Source organism: Gymnogyps californianus, chromosome 8, assembly GCF_018139145.2.
Source record: "Gymnogyps californianus isolate 813 chromosome 8, ASM1813914v2, whole genome shotgun sequence".
NCBI classification, from domain to species: domain Eukaryota; kingdom Metazoa; phylum Chordata; class Aves; order Accipitriformes; family Cathartidae; genus Gymnogyps; species Gymnogyps californianus.
This window is the reverse complement of record NC_059478.1, coordinates 30,860,835-30,875,092: the sequence shown is the minus strand read 5'-3', so window position 1 is coordinate 30,875,092 and position 14,258 is coordinate 30,860,835. Positions and strand designations below refer to the sequence as shown.

Sequence of the window (14,258 nt, the reverse complement as noted above, 5' to 3'; positions counted from 1 at the left end):
TATTTAAACTGGTACCAGGTATAATTGCGTTGCATTCCCCAGTGTGCCCCTGAATTCCCATGAAAACATAAAGCTTATGTTGAATGTGATGTTCCACGGTAAAGGATACTTGTTGGCATCCCAGGAACTGTCAATGGAGTATTTTCTATAGTAGCTTATTTAAAAGATAAAATACTGTAGTTCACTAACATAATACAGATTATTTTATTTCAGTTTGCAGAGTTGGGTGGATTTTCAGCAATTCAGTCCAAACTCAATTCAGAAGATATTGAACTTGGGGTAAGTTCATCTTCTGTCATGAGACTTCTGCCTTTCCATTACACACTTCATGTAGAACCAGTAGTGTCCCTTTTGGCAGTGCTCTTACCTTTGCTTTAGTACCAGAGCAACACTCCCACAGAGCCCTGGAGAAGTGCTGTCAGACTGGAGGTCAAATGAGGTTGTGCATAAGAAGAGCTTTTGAGACATCACAGAAAAGAGGAAGGGTTAGTGTACCTTTCTGGCTTCCAGTTAGACATCAATCAATCTAGTTTCAGTGTATATTCACCAGTATGTCCCTGGTTTTCTGTTTATTTCAGCTGTAGCTGCATTTAGCTACAAGTGAATTGACTTCTGTCATTTATTATAGAAATCATTGTTTAAGGAAAAAAAATCCTTAGGAAGACAGACACTGTCTAATCCTAAGCAACTTTTCAAGAGCTGTGTCTAAAAACTGACTGGTTCAAAAGTGCTAAACTATTTTTGGTGACAAAGCCCAACTTGTTTAGTTTTACCTTCCTAACAGATATTCAGGAGACTTCAGAATCTTTCAAGCTTTGAAGAACAAGGAGGCTAAGGGAAAACAATGTCATTTAGAATCTTGTCCCCCAGTATAAAATCAGTCTGCTTTCAGTGAAATGCCATTTGGAGAGAATTCAACTTCTTTTCTTGGGATGTTGATATTTGCTGCTTTATAAAGAGATAGGTTCATATGTGAGCATGACAGAAGAAGAAGAAAACTAGATTTAAATCCTGATCCTGCAATAGAAACTTTGACTTTGTTTAATGATTAATAACTGCTTGCTTAGGAAGGAAGTCTGGGTCAGTGTCACTTAATTTAGGCTTTTGATTGCAGTGGTGCACACTCAATTTCACAATTCTTGATCCAGTGTGAGAAGAAACCAATTTTGATATTATTTATTGGCAAACAAATGCCATTATACATTTAATTCCTCGATGATAGACATCACTTGAAAAGCATACATTGAAGAGATCTTGACGTGTATATGACACATTTACAAAAGCTTTCTCCCACTTAATGCTTTGGGAAAGAAATTTGCCGTATGGCTTTAACCTTAAGTCTTGCGTTCACACTTCCCATTGCTGTAGAGAGCAACCAAAATGTGATGTGTCCCTTTCCATCTGTTTACTTCTGTGACTGAAACGGGATCAGAGAAGACCGAAAAGAATGATGAGAGGACCAAGATTAGTGAAAACTGGGAAGGCATTTTTTATTTCAGGCACAAATACATAACACATACTGTATGCCATAGAGTAAATCTCTTTCCTGAACCATGTGTTGTTGTAAAGAACTTGCACACCAAAATCAATTTGTAGCAGATGACTGGAAATTATTGTATGAGATAATACTTATTCACCTTCATGTGCCTTTTAAGGTATAGATCACTAGCTCTGAAAAGATCTCTTACATGCGCACCTAAATCCTTGCTGTATTTCTTTCAGGCAATCTCTGCATTAGTTCAACCATTTGGAGTTTGTGCAGAATATCTTAACTCTTCTGTAGTACAGGTAAAATGCCTTTGTTATGAGTTATCGGAGGACTGAAAATTAGTTTACAACTGTGTTGGTTTGAAACTGGTGACTAATTTGAAAAGCCTTCAAAACTCACATTGCATAAAGTACAAGAACCGTTTTGAGCATCCTGAGGGTGATGCATAGAGGGCTCGGGCAATATTCCGATTCATTTCCTAAGCACAGTGATCTGTAGTCACCTATCTACATCCGCAACAGTGAGAAGCTTTGCCACTGCCATTAGTAAGCTTCATCAGTGTAAAGCATGTGGGAAAAGAATCTAGCCTGATGGATGGATTTTGGGTTTAGTTTAACTTTCTGGCTGAGATCAAGCACATAGATATGAGAGTTTACACTGGAAAAATTGTGGTACAGGAAAAAAAAAATCACCATGATGTATTTGTACATGCAAATGTACTCCAGGCTTCACACCTGCACTCACTAATAAAAACTGTCAATTTAATAAGTGAGTGAAAGTCTTTATTTGAAGAGGAGGTAGTTTAGAAGCCACTGGGAGTCAGAGAGGCACATGCATCTAATAACTGATGCATTTTGAAAGGTCGATCTGTCTGTCTGTCTTTTTTTGCAAATCTGTATTACGGTGGTCTGAAATGGCTGCTTACTCTAATTGCTGCTTTTTCTGGACATACCTAGCAGGATAGTTTTACGTGTCTTGTAGGTGTTGCTTTATGTCTAAGATAATTGTGAGCTTTCAGCTAAGTATTTCATTTTGCTGCAGCCAGATCTTCTGAGTAATGCAACTGATTTCAGGAAACATAAAATGATTGTCATGCCTTTTCTCACGTTCTTTAGCCCATGCTGGATCCAGTTATTCATAAAATGATTAAATATGTACAGAATGTAGAAGAGAAGGACTTGAAAGACAAGGTAATGTTTTATATATTAAATATTTAGGAAGAAGTTACTGTGTGTCTTGGAAATGCTGGCAATGTAGACTAGAACAATAGCTTTATTTTCACTGGCAAAAATACAACCTGTTCTGAATTCTGACTGAATGACATAGAACAAAATACGTTTACCCAATTCCATTCAATACCCTTTTCAGTAGATATCTGATGTTATGACCCTTTTCAAAATATTTTGCTGCTGTTGCTATCAAGTATGTTTTTGTTGGTCCCCTTCTGCAGCGTGCTGAATGCTCACTTCGACTGACTTGAAGATGCTTACTATATTGCAGTCTGTTAAATACTTATAACTTGTGTGCATATGACTGTTGCATTAGCTGTTTGCTTTTGAGAATTTGGTAATTGTTGATAAAATGTCCGTGTAACTTGTGACTACTTCTTGTATTACCCTGAATTTGGCATTCAGTTCTATTAAATTTTTGAGTGTTCACTTTTTACTTAGACTTAAATTGTTAATTGTAAACTGGAAAGTATGCATAGGTTGTGTAACTACAGAGGAGGAATTTAGTGTACCAAATCTGTAGCAAGAGAGTCCACTTTAACCACAGGTTTTGTTGTCTTAAAATTTCTAGCGTACAGGTAATACTTTCAGATGTACATGGTACTGCATTTCATAGATTAAACAGTCTGTATTGGGTCACGAAACCTACTCTTTGTGAATCATTGAAGTCTGAAACAGAATAGCAAAAATAGCAATGCTTCTATTTGTCCTTTTTTTGTGTGTGGTTTTTTTGTTTTGTTTTAAACAGAGACTAGTCAGTATCCCTGAGCTCTTGTCTGGTATCAAACTGCTGTGTATGCGCTTCCAACCTGATTTGGTAACTGCGGTAGATGACTTACGGCTGGACATTCTGTTGCGCATGTTAAAATCTCCTCACTTCAGTGCAAAAATGAATTCTCTCAAAGAAGTAGGTTTGGGTTTTTTGTGTGTGTGTGTGCACATGTCCGTGTGTGTGTAGGTGGGATGGATTGTTAATAAGCCATTGAAACCACAACGTTAAAAAAAGAGATGGCACAATATTTCCTGACAAATTATGTTGCCTTAGCAAAAGCTCAGTTTGTAATAAATATCAAAACAAGTTAATATGACAGGAGTTCTTTGTAATATTAGTAGCCACTGCAAGGACTGTGGCCTCCCAATTAGAAAACAACTAGACATAGTTTGAACCTTTTCTAAGAACTGCAATTTCAGATTGATTTATAAGCAATGGTCTATGCTATTCGTTGAATATTCACTCTGAGATAACCCTGATAATCAGAGCATCCTATGGGATATTCCTTTTCTCTCCTCCTCTCATTGAGAGAAAAGGGGAAAAAAAAAAACCCAAACGGGACTTAATCCTAGATTGGTGTCTCAGTCCGGTTATATCAGGTCATTACACTATGTAATTGTATTTTTTTTTTTTTTTTTTATTATGGTTGTACATGGACACTGTAGTAGCACCTAGGAGCTGGAGTTTATGGACCAGGGCTCTGTGCTAGAATCTTATAACTAAGTAGAAGAAAACAGTTTATTTTCGATGAGAGTTGTGGTTTAAGTATGGAGTTGTTCATTCATCTCTTCCTTCCAGAACTTGTACAATTCAAGTGTCCCAAAAAATGCATTTTTTTAGTATGCAGACACTGCATAGAGTCCTTCTTTTGTGCTTTTTGCTTCTTCATTTATGGGAAAATTGAGATGTTAAACCTCATTGCTGTTTGATTCTTAATCACAAATGCTGTGTATCCTTGGTGAAGTTATAAAAGTGCAGCTTTTGAAGGCTTTAGCAGAAATGTACTCTTCCTCCCTAGAGTGAGGAGCCTGTATCGGTTCTGTATTGGATAAAAATAGGACATTGATTTGAGTGTAACAAGCAGAAGCCTGAGATAACCTACTTCTGGTATATCTGTAGAAATATACCTGGCAGCACAGGCCAGCTTTTCTGTGTCAGACTGAGAATAAGAATCTACTGCATCAGAGGCTGATGACAAGGAGGTGTTTCTGGTTAGGAATTTGCATTTAAACAGCTTATTAAAAACCAAAACCAAACAAACAAAAAACAAAACATAAACCCAAAAAAACCCCAAAACCAAACAAACAAAAAAAACCCAGACACCACCTGTGCTCAAAATATTTCAGGATTCACACTTAAGCTTCATAGTAGGCCTTTTGAATAGATTTCATTGTGTGCATATATAATGCATGTGGGAATCATTGTTAGAATCTCACACTTTGCAATTTCTAGGTGACAAAATTAATAGAAGACAGCACTGTATCCAAGTCGGTGAAGAATGCAATAGATACAGACCGATTACTAAATTGGCTAGTAGAAAATTCTGTCCTGTCAATTGCTCTAGAAGGTAAGCACTTTCACAAAGACTTTTGGCATGTGCTTTGAATGTCTTAAATTTAAAAATTTCATCTGTCCCTTTCAATACATTTTAATGGAACACTATTAACAAGGGAGTTCAAGGTTTTTGTTGTCTTCAAAATAGAGTAAGGAAAACCCTGCAAATTCTGCTACTATCATTTAGTCCTCTATTTGACATCTGTGCAGATGTCTTCTGCTGTACCTGGGGTTTTTACTCTCAGTTTATCTTTGTATATCGTTAGCCTCTAGAAAAGAGAGAAAAGAGGGGTTTTTTTTCCAAGTAGTAATATCCTATAGATGTGAACTGCTATCCGATGTATGAAGTAAAACAAAATAAAAATGGAAAGAGCCCTGTTCTTTTTTTGGGGGGCTGATAGATTTGTCTGTAACAGTGAAGAAAGAATGTTCAAATGAAGATAGCTTTGTTCTTCTCCCTTTTAAAAGCACGTTTATTCTTATACATTTAATGTATCTAATACTGTTTTAAATGTATTAATTTGGTTGCCTTTCTTTGTTTCATAGGTAATATAGATCAAGCGCAATACTGTGATCGTATAAAGGGAATTATTGAACTGCTGGGCAGTAAATTATCTTTAGATGAGCTCACTAAAATTTGGAGAATTCAGGTAAGCAACCAAGACTAGGCAGGTGCTTTGAGACTGTCTTACAAAAGCAAAGATTCTAATGGTGGGATTTTTTTGTTTATAATATATGCATGTCTTTATTGCAAAGTGGAGGTGTTGAGATTTTAACAGTATAATTAATGCAAAGGCTTTCTTCTACTTCTTCCTTTACCATTTAAAATCAAGTGTTCTGGCAATTTCTTGTGACACAGCTGTTAAATCTTATGATGAAGTTCCGTTCTTTGCAACAAGTGTTAAGGGGCTGCAAAAATATTTGACTTGAAATAAGAGGTTGTCAGCCTGAAATAGGTGATAGAGTGTTCGTCTGGACCAAAGACCATGCCTAAGGATGTTAATTTTCATGGCTGGAGGTATACATTTGAATGCAGCTCACAGTGTGACTTTAAAAAGAGTGGGCTCAAACTGTATGAATTCCCGTTTAACTTCCTGTACATACATATAATTGACTGACAAGTCATCTTTTCACATTCACTTTATGTATATTCAACTTATTGCTGTGTAGAAAAGGTGGTTTGACTGCTTGATGCAAATGACATGTGGAAATTCTGACCAGAAACGTAATCTTCCGCTGCAGGAAATTCTTTTCTTCTCTGTCCAAATGTTGAAGTTTTAGACTAAACTCATTGGACGCTGTCAGATCCACAGTATGTGCGGGCATGGTAGCAAGTCTTGCATGCTTAGTAGAGCTGAAGTATGATTCTAGCTCGCTCACTTTCATTCTTTAATAAAGTGCAGTACTTCCTCCCCCCTTCTGGCTGTTGTTACCATGGTGCTCCCATCAGTGTGGGAGGAGATTTTGTGTTGCTCACTTTTGCGTAAAGCCTTAAAGAGTGTCAGAGACAGAGCACCCCACACATGAACATAACCAAGAAATAAAAATGGTGATGTTTATATTGCTGGCACCACACCTTACAGCGGTATGTGCCACTGCAGCATCTTGACGCTGCTGTAATAATGGCAGACTAACTTGTTCTTTTTTGCTTTAGAATTACTTCCAAAGACCTCTCTGCCAGTGAAATGAGGAGCAGAGACAGTTATTCTTACCTTGTGTTTCTAACATGTCAAAAGCTGTTATTCTTTCTCATTAGTATGAACAGTAGGATAATGCTTACATGAAGATTATCTCATTTGGGATAAAGACCTACCTTCTTGTGTTTTCCTTCCTCTTTTCAGTCGGGACAATCCTCCACTGTGATTGAAAACATACATACCATTATTGCTGCAGCTGCTGTGAAGTTTAGCTCTGATCAGCTCAATCATTTATTTGTTCTAATCCAAAAGGTAAGTTTTCACATGAATTTACATTCCTTAGGAAGAGAATTGATGAGCCATACTCGTGCATCCAGCCTACCAAAAGGCAAATGCCTTGAATACGTTTATATTTTCTATATAAATATACAAATACAAAATTGGCTATAAAAATAACACTTTTAATACTGATTTTTTTTTTTGTTAACCCAAAAGCTTGATCTGCTACTGTGTTGCTAATTGACTTAGATTTTAAGTACATTATATAGACAGTGCTAAGGTACTTAAAGTGAGATTTTATTATTATATTTAATCTCTTACAGTTTATATTCGAAAAAGAGTTGGGCAAATTAGTACTGTAACTCCCAGTAACAAAAATAAGAAAATATGCATGGTGGAAACATACTTGTTTGTATTTTTATTTTCCTGCAGTAAAACGATTGTAAATTATATTTTTGCATACACTTGAGACTTAACAGATTGACAGTGCTTGCTGCTTTAATAGTGAATGTTATTTCTTTGCTATACAGAGCTGGGAGACAGAGAGTGATAGAGTGCGGCAGAAGCTGTTGAGCCTGATAGGGCGCATTGGTCGAGAAGCGCGGGTGGAGACAACCACTGGAAAGGCATGTGAATGTTTTTTGTTTGTTTTTTTTCTTTATTAAACATAGGGTTGCTAGTCTCTGTACTTCCTAGGTCCTGACTATCTTGCACTTCTTCCTCTAGGTTCTGGAGGTACTTTGGGAGCTGGCTCATCTTCCAACATTACCATGTAGTCTTATTCAGCAGGCCTTGGAGGAACATCTGACAATCCTCAGTGATGCCTATGCAGTGAAAGAGGCAATCAAAAGAAGCTACATCATCAAATGCATAGAGGATATTAAGAGGGTTGGTTTATTATTTTATCTTTTCCAAAATGAAATGTTGTCTAGCATTGATGTTGCCATTTCTTTCAAGATGCACAAATTGCGTGTCCCATCTGTAAGTTCTTACCTTGAGGAGTCCACGAGAGGGGTAGGCTTTGTGTGAGCCACTTTGTTGACCACGAGACTCATAGTAAGTCTCTTGCCTTTGTTTTAAACAAATTTTCAGCACAAGGAGTGATCAGTTTATTGGAAACTACCAGGATGGGCCCAAGGTTAGAATTTGCAAATGGAACCACTATAAAGGTATGTCAGTATTTTAACTGTCCCTTTCATGTGAAAGCCTAGATTAGGTTTCTTTGAGTTAAGCATGTGTTCTGGCATGACCATTAAGTCTCAAAATGCAAATCAATATTTAAATCATAGTTGTTTTGTATTTTAATAAAATACTTAAACGCTTTTCATCTAACATAAAGAAGCCATTCCCGCAGCTGCCTGTGCTAAGATGTTTCCTGGCAGCAGCAGAGATGTGCATGGCTTAAAAGACTGCATATATTCTATCCTGCACTGTTCACATAGCAGGCAGTTTTTCTTGAGGTCTGCAGGAATGCTGCTGTCTTCCCCCCCGCCCCCCCAGTCTGAAGTATGCTGTAAATAAAGAAAAAGGCTTGTACTCTTTTCATTCATTTCTTTCATGATAAATTAGGTTTTGTCTGTGTTGCAGCATCTGTAGAGGATTTTAGTTGTTGAGGAGGCATAGTATGTTGCTTCTTGATATTGATCACACTTTTTTGTGTGTGTGTTTATGAATACAGATTTCAAACTTTGGGTTCTCAATGTCTGTAAAACAAGGTTTTTTCTTTTGGATCTTCTGTTGTGCTTTCCTATTCTTGCATTCTTTTTAATTACATTCTGGCAAGGGCCTTTACAGAAGTGCTGCAGTGGGAAACACTAACGGAAAGCTGTAATTGTAGGCTGGAGGGGATTGGGGTAACCATACAGTAGACTTCTAAAAATACATCATTTTATTTCCCTTCATTAGGGGAAAAGAAGACATAAACTGGGAGGGAATGTAATACTAAGGCAGCATTCTCAAATACATGAGGGAGTCTTCAGTAGAGAGCTCTCTGTTATGGGCAGGTTACTTTAATCTCTCTAAGTGTGTAGGCGGTATTGGTTGTTGTCAGTATTTAAAGCAGACATCACTTCTCTGAACAAGCAACCTCAGTACTGGTTTGTGTGGTCAAACTTTACAGAAAATGAAGCCTTCCAGAAAAGTGATGAGCAGTTCTAACAATGAGGTAGGAGGGTTATTCTTTGTAGGATCTCTTTCAAAATGCAGCTTAAGTATCCTTTGCTTCCTATCAGAGGGCTCCTTGCAGCACCAATCAGAAATTTCTTCTTGTCTCTTGAACCTGAAATACTGCTGATTAGTTTTTCTTCTATTATTCTTGCTTCAGCAATAAGTAACATCATTTGACTGGATTTGCCCTTTTATGCCCTAACAGGCCTGCTTCATCTCCCATAATTGAGGAAGGTGGTGGTTGTCATCTCTCCCTGGTGCAACTGAGTTCTTTTTGTCTACTTAATTTGCATGTTCTCTAGAAAGGAGGTGGTACTTTGGGCTTAATGATAAGGATAGCAAAATGGCATATGTGGGTGTCAAAGGACTTCTTGTAGAAAGTGAAGAAGGGCACCTTGAGTGTGTTTGGAAAGGGACCAGGAACAAGTAACTGAAGCCTTCAGAGCTAGTAGCTGTTGTTCTGGAACAGCAGCATTAATAGAAATTGTTAGGCTTCTAGGAGTCTTAAGAGGAAAGTTAATCTGTTGTTGAGCATGTACTCATGCGTAATTGTTTTTATCTTTCCTACTACTAGTCGTCCCAGCACAATAATCCTCAATTTGTGTGGGTGGTCCCAGCATTACGTCAGCTCCATGAAATCACACGTTCATTTATTAAGCAAACTTACCAAAAACAAGACAAGGTAAGAATATATGCTGAGATGATTTTTGAAGCCCTTGTTATGTCTGTGTGGCTCTGCTTCTGTAGAACATGGAAGTTTGAATTTAGAAGTGAGGAAAAAAAAACCAAACTAAAAAACACTTTGACAAGTACAGTTTAGTGATGTAGCATGAACAAACTGTTCAAGTAGAGATGCTGTGTTGTGTGCCGTCCATTTGTGTGCACATGTATATATATGTATAAATCTGTTTGCTGTGTCAGGACTAATTTATTTTATTCTCAGCTTTTTGTAGAATGGCATGTCTGTTAAGAAATGAACAATGGCTAATGTTTAGACCAACTGCTTTGTAATTCAATTGACATTGACTCTTGGAAACAGACTAAAATACCAGCAAGTCACATGCGTTATACAGTGGCTGAGTGGAGGTGTGGGACTTTGTTTGCAATCTGCAGCACGTGTATTTCAGCACATGCTGAAAACTCTAATGTCAGGGCGCTTTGGATGCTTGGAAGGAATACAGCTGACTCTGGTGAGGGGGGAATACTACTCCTTCCGATAAGAGACACGTGTCTGTAGAAGAGCAGACTGCTGCGTGCACGTGCCTGTTTATGTATTATCTTAAAAACCTCTTTTCTCAATGTTTGTTTGTTTGTGTGGTTTTTTGTTGGTTTTTTTTTTTTTTTTTTTGCCAAGAGCATTATTCAAGATTTAAAGAAAAACTTTGAAATAGTGAAGTTGGTGACAGGAAGCTTAATATCGTGCCACCGTTTGGCTGCATCTGTGGCAGGTCCAGGAGGGCTTGTTGGAGCAACATTAGTGGATGGCCGATACACTTACCGGGAGGTACTGAACCCTGAATTTCTTACTACCTCAGGTTTTTGAAAACATGATGTAGTGTATTGCTGGCCAAGTTGCATAAGATTAGGTGATGTTTCATTTTTTGAATTCACTGGTATTTATGTTCTCTCTGGTGAATAATTACACTAGTTTTTATTTATAGTTCTGACATGTATTAGGGCTTGTTGTAGCATTGTTGTTATATTATAGAGCAAGGGTGGGCAAACATAATCTGCAAGTTTCTTGGCAAAGTCTTTAACTGGTCAAGAGCTAGATCTCTCCAGCCCAGGACCTCCTGTCTCCAAGCTTGTGCAGCTTCCAGCTTCTCCAACAGCTTCAGTTCAACTGTCCTTGTAGAGACTGTACCTTTGAATTTGGTATGAAGCTCTTGAAACCTAAACAGATTTGCTGGTTAGGACTTGGAAGCCACACACAGAGATAGCTTGTAACAGTTTGTTGCTAAGGGTTTGATAATTATTTTTTGCACACTAGTTGTGATTTAGTAACTAGTGTCAAATAATATCAATATCAGGAAAGTAATACCAAATCCAAGGCGACTTGAATGTTCCTTTTCTAAAAAGGTAATCAAAAAGAAGTAATGTTAAAAATTGTGTAAAATAGAAATAAATCTCACTGCAGAAACAACTTCTGTTTTGCAGGCTTTGCAAAGTGTACTGTTATTTGACAACTAAGTTTACAAAAAATAAAAAGAATGCTCAGACTTCTTGTTTCAGAAAGAAAAGTCTTAAGCTTGAGTTTTTGTTTCCTCTTTCGCAGTATTTGGAGGCACATCTAAAATTTTTGGCATTTTTTCTGCAAGAAGCCACCCTTTATTTGGGCTGGAATCGTGCCAGGGAGATCTGGGAATGCCTTGTAACTGGCCAGGATGTTTGTGAGTTAGATCGAGAGGTAAGAAAAACTTGAAAAGTTGGTGTCTGTGGTTGCAGAGTGAATCTTAATGGATCATGAATAGCACATGTATTTGTTGAGACATGTGAAACATAAGTAGCAAACAAACTATTAATGCATTTATATGCTTTGAGTAAGCTAACGGAGCCACTGTTACATGTTCACTTATGACTAGGATGCTCTTTTAACATTAAATTTGACTGAAGGAGGAATGTTGGCCAGGAGATTAGTTGCAGGTTTATGGATGCTGGTTTGAAAAGGGGTACGTGCAAGTTTGCGGAGTCATGAGAGAGACATTCAGCATTATGTGGGTGAAAGATGACTATGAAGATGAAGTACCCTAATGTTGCGATACAGCCTGTATAATATGTGAGGTTACTAGGAGATTAGATTTTGAACCTCTTGCTGTAGATAAAACTTCTGTAAGATGAGTTACTGTAGTATCTGACATAGTTTGCCAATGCTGTACAAAACGAAAATATTTGCAATGACAATGGGGTAAAAATACATCTGCCTTTCATTCACAGATGTGCTTTGAGTGGTTTACAAAAGGACAGCATGATCTAGAGAGTGATGTACAGCAACAGCTCTTCAAAGAGAAAATTCTTAAACTGGAGTCATATGAAATTACTATGAATGGTAAGAAAATGGCTTTGGTCAACAGATTTATTTTTGAAATATGTACCAGAAATTTGCTTCCTAAGCCTTCAAATTAAATATCCAAACAGTTCTGTCAATCAATATAATAAAGCTGTCTTTTCTATCATTTTGAGTTTTAATAGTTGTAGAGGGAAAAGGTCATCTCCTGTATGTAGTATCTTCATGTTTCAAAAAAGCGTAGAAACTTAGCCTGACCTGAATAAAAAGCTTGCACCTTTTTTCACTTTCAGGTTTTAGTTTATTTAAGACTTTCTTTGAAAATGTGAACCTGTGTGACCATCGACTAAAAAGGCAAGGAACTCAATTGGTGAGTGTTCTGGCAAGTTCGTTCTTGTATACTACCTGTGGCATCTTGGGGATGGGAGGAGGTGAGACAAGGATTCTTTAGCATCTGTTTGACATGGTCGTGTTTGTATTAATATGCAGATCGTCCTTCTAGCATTAACATTGTTAAATTCTGAAGGTAAAAGTCCAGAATTACGACGGTTAGAATTCAGCAATTGGTAGCTGGAAGCTGGTATGTAGCTTCTAACACTTTGCAGGAGGAATGAGTGGACTACTCTTTTATTAATAATCATGAATTCTAGTGTGCATTTTTTGCTTCTCCCTAGCAGGGAAATATTCCTTTCTTTTTTTTAAATTTTTCTTCTTTACAAGAGATTCAGGCTTATCGTATTCAAATTCTAACCTACAATGATTTTTAACTCTATGATCCTTCAATGTTTTTGTTAAATTAATGGTTATATGTTAAGTAGTTTTCCGTAGGCATTTTAGATCTTAATCACAGAGAGTTAACTAACTTCAAATGCATAATTTTTTGCCAAATATTATAGTAGGTTTTGTGATGATCTATTATGTGGTTAGTTACCATGTTGACCTTTGTGAAACAAATTCCATTCACGATTAAATTTCTCTGTGCTTTTGAAGTTTTTAATTTTTCACTTGGCTTGACTGAGACTGTTCTTTGGAACTTGTTTATCCACCTGTAAACAAATTATTTTTTTCTAGTATAAATATACAAATCTGCAGCTATTGATTTCACTTTGCACTGTGCCAAAGCTTGGCAGTGTGTCGGAAAAGAAAATTTTTAAGATTCAGTCAAAAGATGCTTTTCCAGCAGATGGAAGACTGTTTTGTTCCTGTGGTTCAACTCACTATTGTGTAAGAAATCCAGTCATGTTTTACTGTTTTTCTTTCTTGTACAGAGTGTAGAAAAACTGGAATTAATAGGAATGGATTTCATTTGGAAGATTGCAATGGAGTCACCTGATGAAGAAATTGCCAATGAAGCTATTCAATTGATAATAAATTATAGCTATATTAATCTAACTCCTAGATTGAAAAAGGTAGGCATATATTTGTACGTGAAAGTGCTTTGACATTCATAGAGCCTTGATACTCTGCGTGTTAAAATGTGTAATTTGTTGGGTTCTGTCAGTTTATTAGTGATTCCCATGATTTTGGTTCTAATTCATTTGTACATTTTATCTTTAGGATTCAGTATCACTGCACAAGAAATTCATTGCTGATTGCTACACACGATTAGAGGTAAAGGACAAATTTTAATTGTTCTTGTACCTACATCCTTTTTCAGTTTTGTGTCTTAGAATTAGAATAATTGACTATGATAATTCTATTTAAAGAAAAAATTTCTTTCCACAAATATTTCTTGTCCTCTGAGCTCCTCCAGGACATACTAATTGTCCATGTAAACCAGCACTTATACTCTGCTTTGTATTCTAGGCAGCCAGCTCTGCACTCGGTGGTCCAACATTAACACATGCTGTTACAAGAGCTACAAAAATGCTTACAGCAACTGCTATGCCTACGGTAGCAACATCAGTTCAGTCTCCTTACCGGTAGGCCTGCTTTTAAAAGAATAAATATTACAGTAGACATTTGCTCCCAGCTGCTTCCCACAAGATTTTGAGTGCTAATTAAAATTCTCAGTATTGGTAGTTTTATATTCTGGTGGTTTCTCAATTGAATATTCCAATTACAATGCAATTTGAGTTCCAAAGAGACTTTGAAAAACCTGTGTTTTTAAAAAAAAAAAAAACAACAA

The 14,258-nt window shown here is 36.9% G+C and overlaps 1 protein-coding gene across 1 annotated transcript in view; it reads left to right on the top strand.

The window, feature by feature from the left end:
- USP24 (ubiquitin specific peptidase 24) overlaps positions 1-14,258 on the top strand; it is a 66,809-nt gene that overhangs the window by 18,671 nt on the left and 33,880 nt on the right. The window contains exons 7-24 of the mRNA XM_050900582.1: positions 214-279; positions 1,723-1,788; positions 2,605-2,679; positions 3,467-3,625; positions 4,943-5,057; positions 5,591-5,694; positions 6,886-6,993; positions 7,491-7,586; positions 7,687-7,881; positions 8,084-8,098; positions 9,701-9,808; positions 10,481-10,630; positions 11,402-11,533; positions 12,061-12,172; positions 12,424-12,500; positions 13,399-13,539; positions 13,688-13,741; positions 13,937-14,052. Coding sequence (XP_050756539.1) covers positions 214-279; positions 1,723-1,788; positions 2,605-2,679; positions 3,467-3,625; positions 4,943-5,057; positions 5,591-5,694; positions 6,886-6,993; positions 7,491-7,586; positions 7,687-7,881; positions 8,084-8,098; positions 9,701-9,808; positions 10,481-10,630; positions 11,402-11,533; positions 12,061-12,172; positions 12,424-12,500; positions 13,399-13,539; positions 13,688-13,741; positions 13,937-14,052 — 1,889 coding nt within the window. The remainder of the gene's footprint in view (positions 1-213; positions 280-1,722; positions 1,789-2,604; positions 2,680-3,466; positions 3,626-4,942; positions 5,058-5,590; positions 5,695-6,885; positions 6,994-7,490; positions 7,587-7,686; positions 7,882-8,083; positions 8,099-9,700; positions 9,809-10,480; positions 10,631-11,401; positions 11,534-12,060; positions 12,173-12,423; positions 12,501-13,398; positions 13,540-13,687; positions 13,742-13,936; positions 14,053-14,258) is intronic.